The sequence below is a fragment of the Bactrocera dorsalis genome, chromosome 5, assembly GCF_023373825.1.
Source record: "Bactrocera dorsalis isolate Fly_Bdor chromosome 5, ASM2337382v1, whole genome shotgun sequence".
Taxonomy (NCBI): domain Eukaryota; kingdom Metazoa; phylum Arthropoda; class Insecta; order Diptera; family Tephritidae; genus Bactrocera; species Bactrocera dorsalis.
In genome coordinates this window covers 41,330,113-41,356,326 of record NC_064307.1, presented here as the reverse complement: position 1 = coordinate 41,356,326, position 26,214 = coordinate 41,330,113, and the positions used below count along the sequence as shown (strand labels likewise).

At 34.6% G+C, this 26,214-nt stretch overlaps 3 protein-coding genes across 14 annotated transcripts in view; 2 read left to right on the top strand and 1 right to left on the bottom strand.

Annotated features, from left to right (window-relative positions):
* The window catches only part of LOC105229030 (sensory neuron membrane protein 2), a 62,531-nt gene extending 62,021 nt beyond the window's left edge, over positions 1 to 510 (top strand). For all 7 annotated transcript variants that reach the window (XM_049457344.1, XM_049457341.1, XM_049457343.1 and 4 more), the window contains one exon: positions 35 to 510. In XM_049457344.1, coding sequence (XP_049313301.1) covers positions 35 to 217 — 183 coding nt within the window. In that variant the 3' untranslated portion in view covers positions 218 to 510. The remainder of the gene's footprint in view (positions 1 to 34) is intronic.
* A 4,535-nt stretch (positions 511 to 5,045) lies between these two features.
* Positions 5,046 to 14,507, top strand: LOC105229028 (transcription initiation factor TFIID subunit 4). 3 transcript variants are annotated; one of them, XM_029551455.2, is made up of 11 exons: positions 5,046 to 5,942; positions 6,236 to 6,987; positions 8,003 to 8,167; positions 8,324 to 8,674; positions 10,567 to 11,160; positions 11,234 to 11,344; positions 12,040 to 12,297; positions 12,362 to 13,315; positions 13,395 to 13,568; positions 13,643 to 13,768; positions 13,854 to 14,507. In XM_029551455.2, exons 1-11 carry the CDS (start codon positions 5,510 to 5,512, stop codon positions 14,010 to 14,012), a joined length of 4,077 nt encoding a protein of 1,358 aa, XP_029407315.2. In that variant the 5' UTR covers positions 5,046 to 5,509; the 3' UTR covers positions 14,013 to 14,507. The 3 variants fall into 3 exon arrangements, with proteins under 3 accessions (XP_029407315.2, XP_011207376.2, XP_011207377.2); XM_011209074.4 differs by having other exon boundaries at positions 5,058 to 5,942; positions 8,324 to 8,503; XM_011209075.4 differs by having other exon boundaries at positions 5,071 to 5,942; positions 6,236 to 6,780; positions 8,324 to 8,503.
* Positions 14,508 to 25,141: 10,634 nt separating this feature from the next.
* The window catches only part of LOC105229026 (carbohydrate sulfotransferase 11), a 43,161-nt gene continuing 42,088 nt past the window's right edge, over positions 25,142 to 26,214 (bottom strand). For all 4 annotated transcript variants that reach the window (XM_049457354.1, XM_049457358.1, XM_049457355.1 and 1 more), the window contains one exon: positions 25,142 to 25,387. In XM_049457354.1, the coding sequence (XP_049313311.1) occupies positions 25,318 to 25,387 (70 nt within the window). In that variant the 3' untranslated portion in view covers positions 25,142 to 25,317. The remainder of the gene's footprint in view (positions 25,388 to 26,214) is intronic.

Genomic DNA, 26,214 nt, shown 5'->3' with positions numbered 1-26,214 from the left:
TCTCTCTCTCTCTCTCTCTCTCTCTCTCTTTAAGGGTATTCAACTCAACAGTGAAATGGTCGCCTTTTTCAAAAAGAAACTTATAAACTCGCTCAAAACGCTCAATATCATACACTGGGCGTCGATTTGCGGTGGCATTGGCGTGGCCGCTATATGTCTGATATATTATGTAATACAACGTCGAAAGCCGGAAGCGGAAGTGGCACCGCTAAAATAAGTATTTCTAGAGAACTGTTGAGGTTTATTAAACAAGCGATATTCTACTAACAATATTATGTTTGTTATTGTGCACATACTTACATACTATATTTTATTTAATTTTATATAACTTTTAAATTATAATTTTATTGTTTTTCTTCGTTAAGATATATTTTATTCATACATACATATGTACATATTTTATTGTATGTATTTGTATATTTTTGTAAATATTTCCAATATTATTATAAATGTGATTGTAACATATTGTGATTTAGTATGTTATAAATTAAATAAATAATTGTAAAACAATTTAGTTTGATTTATGGGCATAAACATTTTTTTTCTGCCTTGGCGCTGCAACCGAGGGTCGGTCTAGGCTGAGAACACTTAATTTCGGCAGATGCCTCTATCCCTTGCGAGGTCACACCAGTTGTAACGAGATTTCCAATAAGAGCGCTACAAAAGGTATCTCAATGAAATTCTTTCTTCGTGTGAATGTAAATTCGATACAATTATGTATGGAACTCGATTTGTAGCCACCACAGGCACGGTTGCAGAAGTCCAGCCGCCGAACCCAATTTTCGACGGTTTTCAAGCATAAATCAGTCGATACTGCTGCAATTTCACGTTCGATATTCGTACGAAGTTCATCAATCGTCACCGGCTTGTTGGCATAGACCATAGACGTAGCCCCACAGGAAATAGTCTAACGGCGTCAAATCGCAAGACCGAGACGGCCAATTGACTGGTTGGAACCACATATTGTCCCAGTCCATACCACCCAATTCGGGCCAAAAATATTGGGTTATCATCGGTAACGATTCTCATTCACAGTAACGTGCCGGTCTTGATTATCATGGGGGAAGTACGGCCCAATGACGCCGCCAGCCCATAAACCGCACCAAACCGTAATTTTTTCGGGATGGAATGGTGTCTCATGGAGTACGTGTGGATTTTCGCCTGACCAATAATGCATATTTTGCTTATTGACGAAGCCATTCAGCCAGAAATGAGGCTCATCGCTGAAGATGATTTTTCGATTCGGATCATTTTCAAACACGAATTCACGAACGTACGACGATTCTGGTAGTCAAGCGGCTTCAGTTCCTTTGTCAATTTGATCTTCTAAGGATGTAGGCCAAGAACTTTTCGCAAAATTCGCCACAACCACGTCACCGAGATGCCCAACGCTTGAGAAGGACGTGAGAGAGACACTGCTTTCGGTCTTCCTCAATTGATGCATTAGCGGCGACATTATCAACGGGCACTTCTTTGTCTCACCGGCACGGGAACATTTTGTACTGTGCCTGGACATTCAAATTTTTCCCACTAGATGCTCATTTATTGATTTGTCAGGCCGATTATGACGACCATAAATTGGACGTAGCGCTCTTAAAGTTGAGGTCACTGACTCCGAATTTCGGAACTAAATTTTAGTAATTTCGACTTGTTGTGGGATCGTATATCTTTCCATTATGAAATAGCAAACCTTACTGAAGAGAAATGTCCGAAATATGATGTCGTTGCTGTCCCTATCGGTCTACTTTTGTCGCGCTCCTATTAAAACACCCCTTACATCCCAAGTGCAAACAGACCACCATGCACTTGGTCATTCCATAAGAAGCGCTCTTGCTTCCGTTGTCTATCCATGCGTCTCGAGTCGGAGGAGCTTTATCTTCATGCGAAAAACATGACCTAGCCATCGCATTGTTTGATTTTTTTAAGCGCTTATCTATGTACTCGTATCCATTACGCCGTATAGCTCATACAGTTTGTGGTTCCATCTTCTTCGATACTCATCGCTCACGCGGACGACATCTAAGATTTTGCGAAGACAGTTCTTTCGAATGCTCGAATTGCTTTCTGATCTCTGGCTGTCATTGTCCATGTGTCTGCGCCGTATAAGAAAACGGGAATAATGAGAGCATAATTTTGGTTCGTCGAGAGAGGGATCTCATTAATAACTGCCAACCGATCCCAAAGTAATACCTGTTGCGCTGGATCTCCAGACTTAGATTATTGGTGAAATTTTTCTAGGGAAATTTATTATAATAATAATTGTGGATATTTCCGGCAGGTAAGCTGAAACTTTTTCCTCTTCCAACTACATCTCTGAAAAATTAAACCACTGTGTCGTAGAGACTACAAATGTTGGCTTTATTTTTGTTTATATACTAATGAGATGTATGAGGATGGGGGAGAGGCCCTGTAAGTTTTTTAGGAGCTCTCCGTTAAACTTAGCTTTAGACTATCGGACCACTGTAGTGTTTTATAGGCAACAGTGGATGCTACGAGTATTAAGGTAACAGTAAACGTACTACCCCTAAGTGCAGCTTCTTTTCGGTAGTGTTTAGCACCACGCTACTTCATTTTCAGAAACTCGTTTGGGTACCTAGCCATGGCGCCATCGCTAGTAGCTACAAGCCAATGGGCTAGCAATAAAGGACACCCTTGTCTCTTTCACAGCGGCGAGGAAAGAAGTTTGATGTGAGATAATACTGAAATTGACAGCACCCGCCTTGAAAAATGTACAATATAACGGTTTGTCAATTTACGAGTGTCTTTTGATCAATTATGTAGGAGTTTTTGTCACAGTGAGTTCGCTAGATTCAAGATTTTCCAGAATTTTATTCTTAACAAGAGGCTTCAGAAAAAATTGAAGTTTCAAAGTAATTTCAAAGCATTAAAAGGAGTTACGACAAAAGAAAAAAAATAATAGTCATGAACTTCATTTCCAGATTGCTTCAGACTGTAAAATACCTTGATTTATCGATCAACTCAATTTTTTTTCTGAGATAAGCAGTCGAGGCCAACATGAACCCGAAACAATCTTCTGCAGATTTCAATTAGCTAAATGTACATACATAAATACAATCTAAAAGGTAAAAAGATTATTTTTAAGGTTAATTAGGATTCTGAAATTGGGGCTAGACAAATGGAAATACCAATAAGTTTACTGTAACAACACTTGTTTCTGAAGTATAATAGTATGTCAAATACTCGAGAATGTCTACATATGTATGTATATCAAGACGCAATGCATAATAATTGTAAACAAAACCTTCCCGAAAGGAGATTCGTGCTTGATATAATTTTTTAATGTTTTGAAAAAAATTATTTTTAACACTGTTCTTATTATTTGCCCATTACTGTGTATTTTTACATTTAATTTATATGTCTGATGATTAATAAAAAATTACTCAACTTTAAATCGAAAGACGAAAAGACTGATGAAAGTAAAAAAATTCCTAATATTTTAGGCATAACTGTACACGTGCATGTGTGGTATAACAAAAATAAATATCAATATCGATTTATTTGGAGATTATTGGAGAAAAAAATATCGATAGCTAACATCGGTAATGTAGAGAATCTCACATCTATGGCCAACACACTTGTCATTTGCATTAATGTTGTCATGTGTAGCGTTTGCCAACGAGATCTACTTAAGTGGCTTCTCAATATATTAATTTTTAGAAATTTAGTTATAATTATTATTTTCCATGTCGCAGCAATATGATTAAAAAATAAATATTATACTGTTTTTATAATCAACTTCGACCACATTGCAGTTTTTCATAAAACGGTTTAGTTGAAAATTTATTTATTTGTTATAAATGATAATTTGCCATTCATAACTAGAATACAGAAGAGAAATATGTTAAGTTTATTTTAATCTCGGCAAAATAAGAGAACCTTAAATTAAAACTGAGCTTTAACCAAAGATCATTACTTTGATGCGATCATGAGTTTACTGCATACTAATGAATAATCTATCATATGACACATATTAATTGTAAAATTATTTGAATAAAATTTTAAATATTGATTATCTCTTTATTTGCTACCATTAATTAAAATATAATTGTTGCAAAATAAATTCGTCTTTGCAAGGGAGTAATCACAAAAACGTCAAAATGACGAAAGGAGATTATTTCTTTGGAGGAATTATGTAGGCAACAGAAACGAGAGAACATCAACTGCGTGGCAACGCGCTTTTGACATTTTGCCTCCAATACTTCGCTCATGTAATCTATTACAAAATAAAATTTCGCCGTTTGCAAAGCGAGTGCGGGCTGCGACGGAGTCGAGCGTAAACAAATTTTATCGAAATTCTCGCGGAAATCTCGATCAAATTTTAACAAAATTACGCGAAACGTGTTAAAGAGTGTTTAAATATTAATTAGAAAGTGAATGCAATTGTTTGCTGGCCATTGGTAAGCTGAAATAATCATTTGAAATCTTTGCTATCCCACACGGTGTGTTTTTTTGATGAAATACGAGAAAAGAAGTGTCACAGAGTGAAATTTCCCCCCCTTTGTCCGTCTTCGTTTCACCCAGTCGTGCAGTCGTCGCGTTGTAACGAAAAGAGTTTTCTACATCGATTTCATTGAAAAAAGTTGAATATAAAAAAGTGCAATTCATTATTTAACATAATATATGTATTTATGAAAATTCTAACAAAAAATATAGTATATATTTGATAGAACGCGACTTCATAAATGCCGACGGTTTCGGCTATCATAATTCTCAGCCGTACTCAATCCGCAAAATCAATTGTGTGGCGCTCCGTCTGTTTCACGAGCGAATGTATGTAACGCATTAAGGAAAACGAAAACTCCAACTACGTTCAGCAAAAGTCAGCCAGCCAGTAGCTATTATCGCTTGCCATTCTATGGATTTATCTTTATTGGCATGTATGCCTTAAGTGGTTATTCGTTTAATATTAGTGACAGTTTATGAGAGCTGCCAGTGCAAAGTATTTCAAGTACCATCAGCATTTATGCAACAGCAAGAATTGTGAATTGCTAAGGGTAAGAATCAAAAAAATGAATGTCATTATGTTATGAGAGCAAAATGGTATACTAATAATATCGTGTGATTTGTTAATAATTGCGCAAAAATAGCTTTCAATTCAAACAAAAATAAAGTTTTTCTGTGAATTGATGTTGGACGCTGCTGTTGCGTGGCCTGAATTGTTATTTCGTTATGTTGCGTGGTATCGGTGAATGATATGATGCCGCAACTTCCATATGACAATAAATTGTTAATATTTAATGCTGTATATACGCATATTTATTTTGAGTCTTTTTTATTAATTATATTTTTTATTTTTATAAAATAAGCACTGCACATTAATAAGTATAGGGCAACTTTATTTCAACTTAAAAGTGTGTGCTTCGAGGGCGAATTAAAGAGCTGGCAACATTTTTCTCAATTGACATTTTGCATCGCTTATCTCTTGTAAAGTAGAATCTATTACGATATGAAATTTCGCCGTTCTTCCTTTTAATCGTTTTTCGAGAAAATGGCGGCGTCTTCTGCCAAATTTTTTGTACACCAAAATCAAAATAAAGCAAATTCTTCCAGAATAGAATCAGTAATAACAGGAGATTATCAGAAAAATACCGTGTCTGGAGTTTTGCCAACCCCAGGAATCGGGAATGTAAACTCCAAAGATGACTTTGCCTTAACAAATAACGAATATACAACAAAAGAGAATGAATATGGTGATAAAATTCATTATAAAAGCGGCTGTGATAGAAGGTCAGCAACAACAGTGTCAGCATTTGGCGGAGAAGGCAATGAAGCCTTTGTTGACATTGAGGAGGTGATTTCCACAAAAACAGTCATTGTTAACAGCAAATCTGGTAGTGGAAGCACAGCAGACCTAAATCACAACAAAAGTTCTAATCGGTTTTCGCAATTCGAAAGTGATAATGTTACGACTTTACCTGAAGGTACCAAATGCATATTATAATTATGGACGCAAAAATGTTCACTCGCGAATTGATAAATAGACATAATTAGACAGTTTAGAAGGTTTATTAAAAAAGACTATAGCGAGTTTGTTAAATATGTGTGTAGGAAATGTGAGGGAATATATCGGCATTTTTAATGTATTGTTGGGAGCCCTTGCTTCGTTCCGTTGATAAAATATTTAGAAATATCACTAAATAGCAAACTACTTTCCATAATTTAACTTCCTTTGATAAAGATTGAATATTAATGCATTATTTTGTTTATGTTACAGAAATAAACAATAATTTCAGAGGGAGCGCACCCACACACACTCTCTATAATACACCAAAGACGTTTGCAAGTGAAGGCAATGCGGGGATAAATGCTAAATTTGCATATCAATTACAAACACAAAATAATCAACATAACAATACGCAGGCTTTACAAAAAGAAGCGACCAGTCTGCATTCGGTTGCAAAACCGCTTAATCAGCATAATCATCAGTGGGCCGATAAGCCACCGACGAACGTATCAACAAAAATACTCAACATACGCGCACCAGCATCGTCATTGGCGTCAACGTCGTTGTCGTCAGCGACATCGTCGTACACAAATTTCGCCATGAATTCCAGCCAATCTACACAAGCGCCGGGCAATCGTATAACATTTACAAGTCAAACGCTTCCTAACGGCACAATAAATATAGGAGGAGCGGCGGGACATCCGCCAGGCTCAACAATCATATCCACTTCCCAACTACCGAATACCACCACTATAAAGACAATAACGTCAAGTGGAGCTGGCGGACCACATCATACACTGCCGCAACAAGTACAGGTACAGCATCATCAAGTACTACAAAGTGGCGGGCAACCAGGGGTGACGGTACAACCGTCACAGCAACACCACAATGCGGCAACGCAATCAGTAGGTGCCACACAGACGCAAACCTTAGTTATAAAATCAAACAATGCGGTATCATTGCCAGCGGGTCTGGTATCAAGTTCACCCGGAATAGTAACAATGACCAAAACAATTAATCAGGTATGGCGACCCATAAAAGGCGCCCAACCCGAGTCACAGAAGCACTGTATATCTTTTCTTTGTAAATGCTGCCTTTAGGGCAGTTATAGTAGCAGTCGGTGCTCGAGCCTTATATAAATATTATTCTTTCTGTTGAGAAAACGTTGTACTGTAGAAATTTGTTATATAAGCTTATCAAAATATTTATCAAAATTTCGGGTGTTTTGCAATAGCGTGTCTTGAAATTAAGTGTCGAAAGTGTATTTTCTGCGAAATTGGTTTTTGGAAAACTTTCTGAATCCATTAGCATGAGTATGTTTTAAACAAATATTTCAAAAGTGTTTCCTAATCGGCAAATATTATTATTATTGTTATTCACTGACGCTGAGTTGTCTATACATTTATATACAGGGTGCAAAATTTACTTTCTCAATCATGACAAAATTCTATATTGAAATCAAATTCGGATGTATGCCTTAATACAACATAACGAAAAGGAAGTAGATTATTGCGCCTTTGTTTTTCTAAAACCGCTTATTGACTACTGGAAATATGTCACTATCAAAAATCTATTTAATGAGGGCATGATTTATTTATTATATACAGATACAGATAAATTTATGAGCTCTTAATGGTTTAGGTCTTGCTACTGCTTTATCTAAGTAAACTATGTACCTATGTACATAACATTGGAAGTTTTTACGCTATGGCTTTTAGCATCTTGCTCTCTTCTGAAATTCTTAAAGCAATATTTATGTTAAATACTACAGTTTAAAACATATTTGTTGTGAAGTGACAAATGTGGTAAATTTTTTGGTTTAAAATATATTCTAACGATTTCAAAATGATTTTTCGTGCACATTTGATCTTAATCTGGAACTATATTCGAAAATTTCAAAAATTTTAAAATCAATCTGCATTCTTCAATAACTGGTGAAACGCCTAACTGTAGCATGCTGTAGTGGTTTTTGCTTGAGTATTCATTATTAACCGCACGATGTTCTTATTATAATTACACTGCTTTTTATTGGTCCAGGGTAATCAGCAACCATTGCTCAATTCCATGATCCCGGCGAATGTAGTGGTGGGCATGCGTCCGCCAAATGCGCAGCAGCAACAAAAGAATGTGCCAGGCAACACTCTAGGACGAGTAGTCATTGGCGGACCACATATGGTTGGCGCCAGACCACAAAATCCGGCGGTAAGCGTAATATTGTATATGATAACCTTATTCCTTAACACACTTTAACGACTATATAAATGTGTATTACATAATATGTTAATTTTATTTTGCCTAAACTAATCTAAATTGTTGAAACCTACCTAATATATATTTATGTATTTACCCCATTTGTAGATAACACTCAGTACACTAGCACCTGGACAAACGCCTGCACTCATTTTAAAAACCGAAAATGGATATCAATTATTGCGTGTTGGCACAGCCACCTCGGGTCCGGTCACACCAACCATTGGCGGCAGTGGCGGCACCAATTCCAATCCGGCACAAATACGTTTGCAAACTGTACCAGCTGCTGTAAGTAGATTTGCAGGGCCTCCCATAGCACTACGTAAAACGATTGTAAGATCATCCACCTCCACAACTACCACTACTACCACCCACCACCACCAACAACATCATCAACAACAGCAGCAAGCAAAACAGCACCAACAACAGGCAACAGCGACGAAACAGATCAAACAAAATGTAATTTACGTGAATTTTGTGCATATGCAACAACAACAACGTATAGATCTCGTTTTCAGTTTCGAAATCTTTTTTCAAAAACAAAAATTGATTTCAATTTCGTGTCAACAGCTCTTCAGCTCGCATTGATGCAGTTCTTGCACACATGGCTTATATGGCCTACAACTGCTGCTAAGCATCGTACGGCGAAGAGTTGACGCACTTCTCTATATTGTTCCTATTTTATATATACTATTTTGCGATTCAAAATCGTCTTCTTAGATGTTTCTTTATTTTTCAAACAGTTTAGTTGTTTACATTTCTAATTGATTACATAAGCATAATATAGATATACATATATAAAATAGAAAAAGTTTACTCGCATCGTAGCAACTGTTTAGTTTATGGCATTTTTTGATGTTTATGGAATTTTTTAATTCTTTAGCATAGCTTTGAAAAAAATAAGCAATATTTATTTAATATTTTTCTGAGCACTTGTTGCATTCAAACTTCTGGTAAGAGATCTATCTCTTTATCTAAAAACATTGTGCTATCAGTTTAAGAAGGAATGCTAATAATATATATCAGGTTAGAAATGTGATTACCTGAGCATAACACCCGGAAGGCGTCGGCGGAGTATCCGACTTGGCTATGTCCGTCTGTTTGTATATAAGTGAAGTAGTCCGTACTCCCTCAGTTTTTGAGTTAACGATCTGAAATTTTGAACACGTTCTTTTTAGCCCGAAGAGTTGCTCATTTGTCGGAACCGCCGATATCGGTCCACTATAGATTATAGCTGCCATATAAACTGCCCGATTCATATAAAGTTTTTGTATGGAAAACTTTTTTATTTTTCAAGATATGTTCGCGAAATTTCACACGAATTATTATCCAAGGCAATGCTATAATCTCCACAGATATTTTTTGGATCGGACCCTTATAACTTATAGCTGCCATACAAACTGATCGATGAAAATCAAGATAAGATCTTTTTGTATCCTTTTATGCTATGCAGCAGTGAAGGGTATTACAGCTTCGGTGCAGTTGAAGTTAACATTTTTCCTTGATTTAATTTTTTTAATGTAACGTGTTCTGTTCAAGGATTCCTTTCTTAAATACCTTGCATGAAATGATTTTTTGTTTAGAACTTTATATTTATCAGTTTATTTATGAAGGGTTAGGCGTGGAACTTTGAAGCATCTTACTCAATCAGCTTACTCAGCTTTCCTTTATATGCATCTAAGAGATATAGTAGTTTCTTTTATAAACGGATTAGTAGAAGTGAAAAATTATTTTGAATGCTTATTGTTGCGTTGAAAAAAATTCGGCTGCTCTCTGCGCAACATTTTGCTCAGTCCTTATTTAGGTTTAAACTCTTCTAATTTTTTTAGTTACATTTTGTTGATTTACTGTTTCTTCCTGCCATTGCCTTGGAGTATGTCTACGGCACTGTAACTTAGACTAAAGTATTTTGTAATCAGTTGTACGATTTGCTTAATTAATTTGTAATTTGCGTAAATTTGATTTCTTTTAACTGCCTTTTATACGCGTATTTACATATTTACGGTTATATTGCTGTTGTTTGAAGAAATTTATGTATCTTATTTGATGCTTGCTCTGTACATATATAATTTTGACATAAATAGTTAGAAATTAAATCCTAACGGGCTTTGAAATATAAGTTAAGTGTGCTATAATTTATTGAGAAAAAAACTGCTTACGTAAAAGTAAACTTGATTGTTGGTTTTGCAATATTTTCTAATTTCAACCATTAATTTTTTACATATTTTCATTTTTTGACATTTGCGTTCGGTTTACAATTAACTCTTGCCTTGTGACAAGTACATGCAAATGTACTTAACTTAGTTAATGCAAAGTAAGTAATATAAAATTTTTATTTGTTGCACCTGCAGTCCATGGCAGTGTCCTCGTCTGCGTCTAATAATATTGTTGTGAACTCAGTTGCTTCGAGTACTGCTGGCCCGCATCACACGTACACGTCGCAGGCGAATATCACGTTGCAACAACCACACCATCAGACTGCACTGCAACACCAACAACAACAGCAAACACATCTCCAGTCGCAACATCAACAGTTACATCAGCAGACGCAACATCTACTACCACAACCGCAGATAACGCAAATTCAAACAATTCCAGCACAGCATTCGGCCAGTGCGACCGCCTCCACAGGCACCGCCGCGAACACAACGACCATGAGTAATAACCACAGTGCCGTGTCTACGGCTAGTGCCGGCACGGTGACGGGGACAGCTAATGTGACGACCACACAGAGTGCAGCGCAAGGCAATACCAAAGAGAAATGTCGTAAATTCCTAGCGAACCTGATTGACTTGGCGACGCGTGAGCCGAAACCGGTGGAGAAGAATGTACGTAATCTCATACAGGAATTGGTGAATGCGAATGTGGAGCCGGAGGAGTTTTGCGATCGATTGGAGCGCCTATTGAACGCCAGTCCGCAGCCTTGTTTAATTGGCTTTTTGAAGGTTAGTTTGCAGCCTCAGTGTTGTTTTTGTAGTGCTTTCATTTGAATAATATTAAAACTAATTTGTTTTACAGAAAAGTTTACCACTCTTGCGTCAAGCGCTATTTACACGGGAACTTGTCATCGAAGGCATTAAACCGCCGCCGCAACATGTTGCCGGTTTGACAACGTTGCAACAATTTCCAGTAAGCATACATTTTATTATACCCTGAACAGCGTATTTTGAGTTTGCCACGAAGTTTGTAACATCCAGCAGGAAATGTCGGCGATCACCCAAGAAAATAAATACGTTAATGATCAGCAAAATCGAGCTGGTTCGATTTAGCCATGTCCGTCTGTCTGTTCATAAGCGAACTAGTTTCTCAATTTATGAGATAACGTTCGGAAAGCTTGCACACGTTTTTTTCTCCTCAAGAAGCTGTTTATTTGTCGGTACCACATATATCGGAACACTATAGCATACAGCTCTCATACAAACTGATCAAAGTCCAGTCCTTGTATGGAACACTTTTGTATTTGACGAGATATCTTCACGAAATTTGGCATGTATTATTGTCCTAGGCAACAATATAATCTGACGAAATTGTTCAGATCGGACCACTATACAATATAGCCGCTATACAAGGTGTTCAATCGAAACGAAGTTCTTGTATGGAATGTTGTTGTTATAGTGACAGAATTCTGCCGAAATGTCAGTCCTTGGTCGGTTTAAAATCCAGGTCCATTCCGGTTACATAGACCCGCCTTTCGTGGGAACGGTCTTGTGTAAGATACAATAAATTGTAATACTATAATACTTCGGTGCAAGTGACGTTAAAATTATCTCATGTTTTTAACCTAACTTTCTTACATTTACAAACAAAATCCTTCAAACTTGCAGAAAATTCAAGCGCAAATACGTCCGATAAGTCAGAGTCAAACCACGACAATTGGACAAACGCAAGTCAGAATGATTTCTCCTGTCGGTCCGGGTGGACCCCGTCCCATTGGGCATACTACGATCACCAAACAGCCGGGCAGTATCCGCATACAGGGACCTACCAACGGACCACGCCTTGTCAACGCCCAAATACGCGGCCCCATTCCAGCATCCATACAGCAGGCAAACGCTCAACTGCCCTCGGCGCCGACGCAAGCGGTAAGTCATGATTCATCTGGCCTGAAAACCCACATATGTACGCAGTATTTCTTATCCACCACAGAGTATTGTACATATACGTGCACCGACGGTAACGCAAATAAGCCGCCCGACCACAGTACAAATACGTACTGCCAAAGGTAAAAATGCGCCACCGGGTATAACGCATGTCAAAGTTGGACAAACACAAATAAAGGCGATCGCTTCGCCTGTACCGTCACTCGTCGCAACGAATCAACCGCCCTCCCTAACAGCTATATCCAACAGTTTACCACCCTCGTCGACACCATCCCTCTCCGCCGTGTCCACAATACTATCCACCATCAATTCCGTGGCGACCTATTCGAATGCAAGCAGTGGGACATCGTTGCCAACGCCATCATTGCCCACCGTACAACTGCCACCCAGCCTAATGCACCACAGCAGCAGTCACCTGAGCAGTCATGCCGCCCTTGCCGGTATTGGTGAGAGCATAAGAATTGTGGATCCAAAACTAGAACACGCTATCAAGCAAGAGAAGATTATACCTATCACACCGCCGGCGAATAAGACAACAGCTAAATCGGGTGCTGCGTCCGCTAGTAAAGCGTCAAGTAAAAAGAAGAAAGAACAACTGGATAAAGAGAAGGAGGAGAAAGCAAATGCCTCGGGTGCAGCCGTCACAGCAGCAATGTCTTCATTCTACCAACAACCCTCTATATCGATGTCATCTTCGGTGTATGGCGATGACGATATCAATGATGTAGCCGCCATGGGCGGTGTCAACTTGGCCGAGGAGTCGCAACGCATACTCGGCAGCACTGAAAACATCGGTACACAGATACGCTCGTGCAAGGACGAAGTATTTCTGCATTTGCCAGCGCTGCAGGCGCGCATACGTGCGATGATGTTGGAGCGTGGTCTAGAAGAACCATTGCAAGATGTGGCGGTCTTGATATCGCATGCGTGTCAAGAGCGTCTGAAAAATGTCGTCGAGAAATTGGCTGTGATAGCAGAGCATCGCATCGATGTAATTAAGGTACTAACTAGCTCCGAGTCTCTTTCGTCTTTAGCATTTGAGTTGTGTACTTAATTGCATGTCATTTTGTATGATTTAGCTGGACCCACGTTACGAAGTCACAAAAGATGTGCGCGGTCAAATCAAATTCCTCGAAGAATTGGACAAAGCCGAACAGAAACGGCACGAGGAGTTGGAACGCGAAATGTTGCTGCGTGCGGCCAAGTCGCGTTCCAAAATCGAGGATCCCGAGCAAGCGAAAATGAAAGCGAGGGTAATTTAACCGTCTCCCTGCCATACTCAAAGCTCCTTTTAATTAAAAACGCTTTTTTTTGTAAACGTTTGCAGGCGAAAGAAATGCAGCGCGCTGAAATGGAGGAGCTGCGGCAAAGGGACGCCAACATGACGGCGTTGCAGGCTATCGGTCCACGGAAAAAAATCAAACTGGATGGCGACGCAACAGGCGCGGGCGCGGTAAGTAGCAAGTCAACTGCTTGGAAGCTTGTTATATTAATAAATAACGGTACTTATTTCTAACATTAATATGCCTATTTTGCAGAATTCGAACGCCAGCGGTGCTTTAGGCGGTTCAAGCGTGCCATCGGTGCCGCTACGGCCACGCATAAAACGTGTAAATCTACGCGATATGCTCTTCTTTATGGAACAGGAACGCGAAACTAGCCGCAGTCAAATGCTATATAAGGCATATCTCAAGTGATCGACCTTGTGCAACGGCTAAGCTGGGAAAAAAACTACATACTACAAACACACATATAAATAGCATATGATCTTTCTGAGCATGGTGAAATGCAACATTACATCAACTACAGTCATATATCTTCATACATTTATTTTATAAATTTCTATGTACATTTATTGTTGCGCTGTTGCACGCTGATTTCAACCTTTTACATTTAATCACGTTTCGATTGCGAAAAGTAAACACACTGTATGCAACTTACAATTTTTCAAATTTATTGCTACTTGTATGTATACATAATATATATTTATATATTGTTTCTTTTTTATAATTTTTTTCTAATATATGCTTTGCCGTTTCGCAGCACGTCAAAGTGCTTCAATAGTTGCGTTATATACATACATACATACAGAAAGTTTACTAAAAGAATTTGCAATTTGGCGCGTTATGAAGTAGGAACTGTAGTTAGTTTGCGGTGGATTATTGCAATATTTTTTAAGAGCAACGCTAATACATATGTTAAAAAAAATATTTTTTGAAAAATTATTTTTTTCCAACAATAAATTTTTAAATAACAAATTTTTTTAACATGATTTAACGACCCAACATAACCTCCTATTTTTTTATCATTGATTTATTTAATAACACGGAAAAGTAGAAATAGCAACTCGTTTGCACGAACATGAAGTGGAATGTGCGAAAAGTGTTCACTAAGCGTGAGTGAATTTGTAAAAATAGCGTTAACGGATGATGAAGGCAATTTTTATTATTATCCCTATTATTATTATTATTATTATATTTTTTTAAGCAATTTGTGCTCTTAAACTTAAACGATCTGTTTGCTTCAAACTATTTGTAAACAACTAATTTGTCTTTAAGTATATAATTCGTATTAAAAGGAGAAAGTGAGCAGTGTAAGTAAGCTTAGGCAGAATACGTTATATTAATTAATTAAAGAAAAAGAGAAGAAAAAACAAAACAAAAATACATACATATATAAAAAATATGGCCTTATAAATTTAGGTTAATAACAAGTAAATTTTGTACATTTTCTTTATGCCGATTAGAAGTCGTTTGCAATTATTTTCTTTACACACATATACACACACACACACGCACGTTGTTAATTACAGAAAATGCAAAATACATAACGATAAACCTTATTTTTAGTGTATAAATTTTCATATTGAGAAATGGCAAGTTGTAGGTGCGTAGTGTAAAAACAAAAACAAAAGGTGTAGGTGTTATGGCATTCAACTTTGAGTTTTATTTTTAAAATTTTTTTTCTTTGATTATAATTTTATTCTTTTTCTTAATTATTTTCTTTTTTTAATTTTTTTCTTTAATTATATTCATTTTCTTTTTCAAATTTATTTTTTGCAACTTTTTGGAATTTTTTTTATTTGCAATTTTTTTTAGTTTTTGCGTTTTTATTTTTAATTTTTAAAATTTTGTTTTGGCAATGTATTTTGTAATTTTCTTATTTTTTCAGTATTTTTTTTTTTAATTATTTTTTTTAATTATGTATTTTTTTTTAATTATGTATTTTTTTTAATTATGTATTTTTTTTTAATTATTATTTTTTTTCAATTATTTATTTTCAATTATTTTTTTAATAATGTTTTTTGTTTTAAATTATTTTTTTTGTTTTTAATTATTCTTTTAATTATTTTTTTTAATTAATTTTTTTTTTAATTAATTTTTTATTATTCTTTTTGTTTTTAGTTATTTTTTTATATTTTTTTTAATATTTTTTTATAATTTTTTTTTTTTTAATTTTTTTATTATTATTTTTTGTGCGATTATCTTATTACACACTAAATTTTTTTTTGTTTTTTTTTAATTTTTCAATTTATTTTTTGAAATTTATTTTTAATTTTTACTTAATAATTTTTAATTTGATTTTTTTTTTTTTTAATTTTTTTAAAATTCACTTTAATTTTTTTGTAATTCTTTCAAATTTATTTTTGCATTGTTCTTGTAATTTTCTTATTTTGTCAGTAACTTTGCTAAATTTCTTTTATTTTCTTTTTTTTTTTGTAATTTCATTTTTTTTAATTTTTTTTCTTTATTTTTTGTAATTTTTTTAAATTTTTATTGATTATATAAAATTAAATAAATAAATTAAAATAAAATAAAAAATATTTAAGAAAATATAAATGAAATAAAATAAAAAATAATATAAATTATTTTATCTTGATTTAATTAAATAAAAAATGTAAAATAAAATAAAAAATATTTAAGAAAATAAAAATATAAATAAATATTTTATTTATTTATAAATTATTTTCTTTTTATTTTCTTAAATATTTTTTATTTTATTTTACATTTTTTATTTAATTTTATATTTTTTATTTAATTTTATAATTTTTATTTAATTTTATATTTTTTATTTAGTTTTATATTTTTTATTTAATTTTTGTTTTTCTCAATTCTTTACAGTACTTTTTTTGTAATTTAAAATTTTTTAGAATTAATTTCTTTTTTGTAATTTAAATTTTTTAAATTATTTTTGTCATTTTTTAAACTTCTTTTATCCATTTTTTGTATTTTCTTTATTTTTTTTAATTATTTTTTTTGTTAATTATTCTTATTTTTAATTATTAATTTTTTTATTATTAATTTTTTATTATTAATTTTTTTAATTATTAATTTTTTTTATTATTAATTTTTTTTTATTATTAATTTTTTTTTATTATTAATTTTTTTTATTATTAATTTTTTTTTTAGTTATTAATTTTTTTTTTAATTATTAAACATTTTTTTAAATTGTTATTTATGTTTAATTTTTGTTATTTCTTATATTTTTTTCCTTTTTATTAAAAAAAAAATGCTTCTTTTTTTTTGTACACAACAAGCCTGAATGACATAATGCTGCGCCGGCGAGCAGCAAGTTTGCGCAGCAAAGCAGCAGGAATGTTGCGGAATTTTGTATAAAATTAGCGAAAAAGAAAAAATGTTTGGTTCTAACACCAAAAAATGCCTGTCTAAGATTTTCGATTTCCTTAAGGTTTAGATATCCTTCCTTTATAATAATATAACTTTAGTTATAAATTTATATATATTTTTTTTTAAATGCAACCAAATTTTATTCCGTTAATTCATATAAATATTTAAATACATTTAAGTTGTAGAAAATAGCAACAACAACAACAGCACAGCCAATATTCATGTAGCTTTGCTGCCAAACTCGTAGAGGGAGCACAGCACATGCGCGTGGCTCAAGTTAGAACGGTTCAAAACCAACCTTAAGATTTAAGTGCGGACACCTAGCGTTAAGTAGAATATTCATAGAAATTTGTACATTTGTAAGAATTTGTGGCCACGGCGTGAAACGAGAGCGAACGCGTTCTTTTTAAACGCCTACAAAAATAGAGAGCGAAAGCAAGAAAGCGAAAATGAAAACAAAAACAAAATATGCATAATAAAACAATTAAATATTAAGGTTTACATATTAGCAGGCAGTTAAACATTTTTTAGCATAAGCGAAAACTCTAAACGTTAAAACTATTGATAGCGCGAAAAACAAAAACAAAAGGAAAGCAGCAAGCAGTTGAGAAAAACAAAAACAATAGAAAATTGCATAGTATCAAACAGCTTATTGTATGTAGTCTTATTTGCGAAGGCATTATTATTACAATTATTATTATATTAAGTTATGAATTTTAATATGGACAAGCCGTGAACCCAAAAAATAGCAAATACCTACAATAAGATAAAGAAATCGACTAACAACCAATCAAACACCAATAACAATGCATACATACATACACACTTATATATAAATAAATCAAATAAAATAAAATAATTAACATAATGTGAATACAAAATGCAAATAACAGTGCTGGCGACGACTACCGTTAGAGAATCCAAACTAAAATAGTAGTTTATTATACAAAAAAACTAAACAAAACAAAAACAAAAACTAAAAAAGATGTAAATGTACGTAAATTAAGTTAATTTTTATGATTTTGTAATACCACAAACAAACACTTGCAGTTAAAGGTTATCAAGTTCTTTTGTATAATGTAAAAAACGAGAAAAGAAAAACAAAAAACAAACACACAAAAAACAAGCAAACAAGTTGAATATACAAAATGGCAATTAACGAAAAAAAGTGAAAAGTGAAAATACAGTTAAACATTAAACAAAATTTTAATGCTGGCTAAAACTTAGTTTTAACTATTGTATATTACAATGAAATTGTGTAGTTATAAATGAATAAATTAAAGTAATTTATATAACAAAAAAAAAAAAACAACAACAAACCGGAAGTATGAAAGCAAACGGAGAAGAATTTATCACACCGTGTATACGCCAGTGTGGTAGTATTTGAAAATGCTAAAAGCCGAAAAACCAAGGTACGATGAAACCCTTTGGAAAAGGTAGATTGAAATGAAAGGAAGCATGTTTTCGATCTGCGGACGGGAAGGGGAAGGACAAGGATCGTTTGAATGTTTAAGGGCTAAAAACACCAAACTTGTTTTCCGGGAAAACTATGAGTCCCTGCTATTTCATCTACCTGTTATTTCTTAATAGCAACTGTAAAAAACAGCTTCGAATTATTTGGCGAGATTTTTTTTTTATTTTCTGAGAAAATTTACCAGAGTTAGGGCGGTCTATTTCCAGGTTCCCTACTTTTTTAAGGGGTCAGTAGCCCAATCTGGCCTGTATATTTGACTTTTTTTTATAGAAATTTTTATTCTACAATAAAACTTTTTTTCACATATCATGCGGTACTATATCGTGGAGTGTATAAACGACTTTTTTCAGAATTTTTTTATGACATCTGTCGGAGAAATGGCTGGGTGAATGAGATGCGTTTTTTCACTGGCGGACACGATTTCTCATGTTTGGATCATCTGAAACACAAAAACCCAATTTATTCTTAAAAAGTACGTGAATGGTTATCGTCTCTACTAGAATCATGAAAAAATGTTGATAAATAAAAAAGTAATTAACATTTTTTTTTTAATTTTCCCCATGTTTTTTACATGAATGACGCGTGATGTTCTGCTCTAAGCTCTGAATCGAAGCGAGAATATTTGCATATACTTTAGACTGTACATATCCTCACAGGAAAAAACCAACGGTGTAATATCGCACGTTCTCGGTGGCCAATCGACCGGCCAAAATATGAAATTATCTGATCATCGAAGTATTCTTTCAATAAATCCATTGATTGATGTGGTGTGTGGGAAGTGGCGCCGTCTTATGGAAAACAAATGTCGCCGAGATCACGAGCTTCAATTTCAGGCATCAAATAGTTGGCGATAACAGACTCCATTGACGGTTACGTTCTCAGTGGTATCATAATCATCTTAACCCACACCAAATCGATATTTTTTGCATCAAATCACAGCTCTTGAATCTCTTTAGGTTGTTCTTCGGTCCAAATGTCGCAGTTTTGCTTTTTTACATACCCTTTGAACCAGAAATGGGCCTCATCGCTAAACAAAATTTTTGCACGAAACCGTCGGATCTTCTTGGAATTTTTCGCTTGGAAAGGTAAGACGGGTTTACAGAACTTGACTTTTCGTAACAAAGTTGAACAATTTGTAAACTTTGTTCAGGCGTATGTCTTTTCATGAGGAAATGCCAAACAGTACTGAGCAAAAATAACTTGACAGTTTGACACGACTCAGACGTAATCCGTCAATAAAATTCTATTGAAAAAAGTACCTCTACTTCGATCAGCCGTTATAAATAGGGATTCGAATCGAAATTCACAGCGACCATATTCACCAACAGGACGAAAGAGTACGAACTTCACAGTTGATGGCGGTCTGACTGTCAATAACCCTAAGATTTTAGTTATTACATTCAGCAGCCTCTTTACTCTTCATAAAACCGCTAATACTGCCAAAGTGTAGAGCCGCAAAATCATGGAAAGAACAAAGAAACTCTGTTGGTAACATCGCCCGATTGATTGTTGTAGCGACAGAAAACATTCCTGAAGTAATTTCGAGGAATTATGCCGATTTGACAGTCCTTAGGCGTATAAAAAGCCGATTCCTTTCCGGTTAGTTAGACCAGACTGTCGTGAAAACGGTCTGTCGTGGAAACGGACTGGTCGTAAACTACGATATTGCATCGATGTGATCGCCTGGATGTAGTGAAATGCAGATGAAGAGGCTTTGTGAATGTTCAATAGGAGACATCAATAGTCATCCTGTTGAACATTTACATAGCGAGGTCTGCATGCTTCCGATCAAGGAACATAATATGTACACTCTTCTCTAAGGAATTTCTGCTGGGATGTTTTTACAGAAACCTGAAATCAGTCGACTGCTTGATGCGGAACATCAAGAGATCTTTCCTTTACTTTGTCTTTCTTTTGTCATTAAGTTTCTTCCTACAATAATTTGTTTTGCTTTTAAAAATTATCGACCCTGAAAGAAAAATTGAATAAAAGGCATGGCACGCTGTCCAGACGCTAAGCACAAAAGTCTGGAGTTTTTGCATCGCTCGTGATGAAATATAGATAAATAGGAACACAGGTAGGTAGGTAAGCAGGGTTGGTAAACCAAAGAATGGAATGGGCGAATTATAGGGTCAATTCAATGCACAAATGCTGAAAAAACTGTTTCACATGGCAAAGCAAAGAGTGTTCTTCTACCAGGACAACGCACCGGCTCACATCTCCGAAGTTATCTTCCTTAAGTTAAAACTTGAGAAAGAAAAACATTAAAATGCAGGATATATAAATATGATAAAAAACCCATAAACAACACAGACAAGATTTTCAAATAAAAATGAAAATAAAATGAAAGTAATGATCGATCATAGATAGTAAAAAAAAAAAATTGGTTGAAATAAAAATGTGCAAAAAAAATTTAAATATTTTTTGTTAAATATATAATCTATCAGGTAAGCTGGAACATATAGATATAGGATTCGAAATCCATAAAAACCGGATGGTGATCATAAACTGAAAGGTCTTACCGAAGCAAATGCTTTCTGACTTTGTTTCTTGTTGTAAGTATGTATTACATTGGGGTGTCCGTTGTGATTTTACAAGCGCCCTCTGAAATTCACTTTTTGTTCTCAATCCAAATGGTTTCCATGTCATTGGTCAGAAGTTTGTCGTGATGAGAGGCTGAAAGTTTTTTTGTGCTCTCAGCGATGATTTAACTACTGAACTCTGGATTCTCAGTAAAGATCCATCTTTACTGAGAACAAAGCTTCATTCAGTAAAGACTGAAACCATCAAGTGGACTCTGGATTCTCAGTAAAGATGGATGAGTGATCTCTACTGAGAATCCAGAGTCCACTTGATAGTTTCAGGCTTTATTGAATGAAGCTATTTCCTAACGACGTAGAGCTTGGATTAATGCTCAGTTATCTATCATGATTATTCGTAACATCTACGTAGCCGGACTTATAGTCGGTGCACTATCGGCAGAACAGCCTCATTTCTAAAAACATCCTCCCGCTTCGTTCACTGACGATAGTAACTAACAAGTTAAAGATATAGCGCGTGATTTAAAAATCTCGTATGGATTCACTTCAATCATTTTGGTTAAAGTTTTAGGTAGTAGAGGTCTCAAAGTAAATGATTGACAAAATAACTGAGGACTCTGCATTCATCAAAAGCGACATAGCCGGTGAAGTCAATACTTTCGAACAATCTAGCCAACAGTGCCCTAAAAATGAGCCGAAATCGAAAAAATCAAAATTCGCTGACGATACTGAGGGCATCCCATCCGTACCATATGTAAGTGTATGGAAATTTCGATTAAGTGTTTGAAAACTTGAACGTATTGACTCAGGAGTCTTTTTTGAAACGATAATTAAGCTTTGTGTTAAATTGTGCATGAAGTTTTTTGCCAGGTAGCTGGTCCGTTGTGGTAGCCAGAACTCCTATGAAATTGATCATAAAGATCCTTATAAATCGACCAAACGCTTTGAGCGGATCGCAAATTCGTTGAGAGCACTAATGTCGGTTTCGGCTATGTCTCCTGGTTCGCCAAAGTTTTGACAGCCGAGGTGTTTCAGCTTCATGACTTGTTAAGGGCAGCCAGATAAAGTACCCGGATGTTTCCATCTCACTTTCTTCCATACAAGCAGAACTTTGACAATTTGCGTGCGACTAGAGTTTTAGCTTTACAGCACAAAAGCCTATTGGACAATGTCAGGTAAGACTTCCCATGATTGCGGCAAGGCAAACTTTGCTAATGGGAAGCAGTTCAGTACTGCGTTTTACTCTAGTTCAGAAGTAGGTTGACGTTATTTCTAGTGATGGCAGACACTCTTTGACTAACTTTCAGCTCACAATCTGTGAACTCAGCGCTTATATCGCCGCTCTGCTGTCGAAGTGAATGTTCACCTCCTTGAAAGAGGCTGCATTCCGGAGCAAACACTATAACTTGAGGAAGAGCTCCTTACTGATGACTCCCCACCAATGTTTCCTACTAGTTTGTGAAAAAGTTCCCTTTGCCTCTTCTCCAGCGATTTCTATCTGTCCATATTGGTATGTGAGTGTATAACAGCCCCTTGGTCCAAGTTTTCGGGGATGAATTTAAACAAGGAGAGAAATTAAGCATGACCCTGTTTGGGACCTTTCATATACCCAGCTTCTCTGAGCCTTAGAGCGGTCTTTGCAACAATACACCTAACGGCAATATCCACCGGTGCTCTGTGAAGCATGACATAAAGGGCTATTTTTGGAGTAGTCCACAGTGCACCGATGATGCCAATGAGAGCTGCTCTTTGAATACGTTCAAGCTCCTTAGCGAGCGTACCCTTTTCGTGCGCTCTCCATCTTAGTTTTATCAGTTCGGGTAAAATTTCCAAACAACTTAGTTATGTAAAGTTCCGCTAAAGTGACGTCTTTAAAATAAGTACTCGTCAAATACCCGGAAAGTCACTAACGGAAACCCAATATTCTTTTATTAATATACTTGCCTGTCATCATTTAAAGATAATAATAAAAGCGATGTTTAATTTTCAATTAATTGTAATTTTTGTTTTATTTTAATTTATTATCAACTCCTCTTTATATAGTAATAACAAAATTGACCAATTTAGCGCAACAATTCACGTTTGATAATATGTTTTTGGTTTATTTACTATTTCTTATTGTTGTTTTTTGTGTCTCCTGCAGCATACGCCTTTAGGATGATAATTGTTATTGCATTTAATTATTTTACTATTATTAACATTTTACTTTAGGTTTTTATTAATAATCGATTTATTTATGTTCCTATGTACTTTGGGATCTCTAAAAAAATATATTATTCCTAGTAACGTATACTAAAGTGTTTTGCCTTCAAACAAATTATTAAAATGCAGTGAAACCTACAAAATTATTCAGCCAATATTGTTTTATTTATAACGTTATAGTTTTTTCATATGTATATGCTATGGCGCCTAAATGTATGCAAGCTTTTCAGTTCAAATTGACTGTGCGATTTGGAAAGTGGTTGGTAAATTTTTTCGAACTAAAATTTTTGATTGAAAAATGTAGGTATGCTATTATTTGAAAATAATTTCAGCTTTATTTTCTAAAAAAATGCAAATTTTCAAAAAATGGAATTTTTCAAAAACAAGTTTAAATTTTCAACATTTTCTGACTTGTCTTAAAAAGGAATTTAAAAATAAAAATAGTATTTTTTAAAAAAATTATGATATGTTTTGAAAAAACAACTGCCTAAATGTAGGCAATATAAATTTTTGTTTGTTAAAAATTTTTGAAATGTGCCGTTATTAATCTATTATCAGCATTTTACTTAACCATAAAGGTATGTTACTTTACATATTTTAATTATACAAAATACAGAGCATATTTTTTCAAACTTTTTTGAACCTTTCTTTCTTTTTTAAAATTTTATGTCTCGTCTTGTAAGGAAATTTAAAAAAATGAATTATTTGTCTTGAAAAACCGCCTAAGTGCAGGCAATATACAATTTTTTGGTAAAAATTTTCAAAATGTTCTCTTATTATTCTTTATACCTTTTCTCTAAATATAAAAAATTCAAAGCATATTTTTTTAAATTTTTTGCACTTTTCTAAAGAAATTATTTGTTTTCAAGAGAAATTTGAATTTTTAAAAATTTTCAAAATTTTATGTCTTGTCTTGAAAAGGCATAAATTTAGGCATTTTTCAGAGTTTCATTACTTGCTTCCTAAAACTGCCCAGGCAAGATAAATTTATGTTGCTAAGATATTTCGAAATGTTTTCAAAACAAATTTGAATTTTCAAAATTTTATGTCTTGTCTTGAAAGACAATATAGTTTTTTTTTTAATTTAAAAAAACCGCCTAGATGTAGGCAACATTTTTTTTTTTAAATTTAAAAAATGCCTAGATGTAGGCAACATTTATTTTTTTTTTCAATTTAAAAAAACCGCCTAGATGTAGGCAATACAAATTTATGTTGCTATAAATTCTTGAAATTAGCAACATTTCTCTTAACCGTAGCATACTTTTATTTTAATTATATGTGCAATATTCTGCAATTATTTTCTTTTTTTTTGAAATTTCCAAAAAAAAATTAAAAAAAAAAATTAAATAAAATATATTTCTTGGTATCATTAGTATATATGTATGCATATTAATCTATCATAAACATTTTACTTAATCATAGCATACATTTAGGCGCCTTAGCACGTTTTTTAAATTGCTAAAACGTCATTATCGCGTTCGTTAAATCGAACAAGTGCTCAATAATTGAATAATTTACTATTTTGTAATCTATTTTGACTTTAATTTTTAGCAAATATTTTAAGCTTAGCACTACTACCAATAACTGTATGTATGTTTGTATGTATGCAACTACGCGTATGGCGTTAGTAATTATCAGTTAAACTACTTTGCTAAATTATTGTACAGTGTCTTTTAAAAATGCTTCAACAGCTAACGGCATCCATTTTTACACAGCCTGGCAACTCTGGTGACCAGAAGTGATTTAAAAGCTTAAGAAATGGAAGAACCAACAATTTGGCGGCTTTCCTCGAGGTTTAAAATATTAAAACAACAAAATTATGGCGGAATATTTTGAAAACTGCTAAATAATTTCACTTCCGGTTCATTAGTTGCCAGCTGTTTATGCGCCGATATCCATTTTCTGAACTCCAACATCTGCTTTTTACTCAGAGCGATTTGCTTTTACTTTTTGGTTTTTGTTTTTGGTTTTTAGCTTTAACTTATATGTATGTATGTATATACGCGTACGTATGTTAGTTCATATGTATGATTTGTCGGTGTATATGTTGATTTGTGTGCATATATGTGTGTGCTTCGTTGTTGTTGCTGTGTTGAGTGCGGCTGCATTGTGAAGCGCCTAAATTGCTGCTGCCCTTACGGCTGTCACCGGTTTATTTTCAAGTGCCATTTTCATGTACCAAGTTGAAATACGATGCCGCGCTATAGTTGAACAGCTCAAAATCATATCTGCAAGAAAAAATACGTAAATATTATTGAATAAAACCACTGATTGAATATGTGGTTGATGGTTTGGCGAATACTAGTGCAGAGCACAACAATAAAAATGTAATTTAAAGCTTGAAAAAGAGTTTTCAAGCTATTCGTTTAGTAGTAGAAAAAGCTGACCACAAAAAATCATTGCCAATCAAATACTAGTTGGTAATTCGACTGTCTTGCCAATTAAAATAACCATGTCCCTAAGAAAACACTAATGATTGAAATATATTGAGTTATCAAATGTTTAATAGTCTGACAATAACTTTTCTTCTAGTTCAAAAAGTTGGCTGGTTACCATGCGACGCTATATCAATTCAACTTCTTTGATCACTGATTTTCACAGTTTCTATGAAAGGACGTCATAAGAAAATACTGTCCTTCTACCTTCCTCCTGCAGGTAGGGGGGACCTCCTGGTGCAGGGGGGGAACCGAATATACCCGCGGTAAGGTTTGCCTGTCATAAAAGGCGACTAAGATCCTGGCCGCCAGTCCAGAGTTGTGTGGAAACTCAACTGGTAGTAACTTCGGTTACAAGGTCATACCAAAGATTTTAACATGGTGCCACGGGGAGCAGTAGCCTTTGAAGGTAACTCCGATCTGCTCATTGGGTTTGGCCCTTTGTGGAGATTCGTGGTGGCTGTGGTTAAAACCCAAATCGCTGGAAGAACTGACTTTGTCAGTTCAAATGTGGAGTTGCATTGTAACATGGTGCCGTGCACATAGTACGGTAGAGGTTTTAGATGGGCCTCGAACCCTACCAAGGTGGTTAGTGTATCCATGCCACACTGCCAATTGGT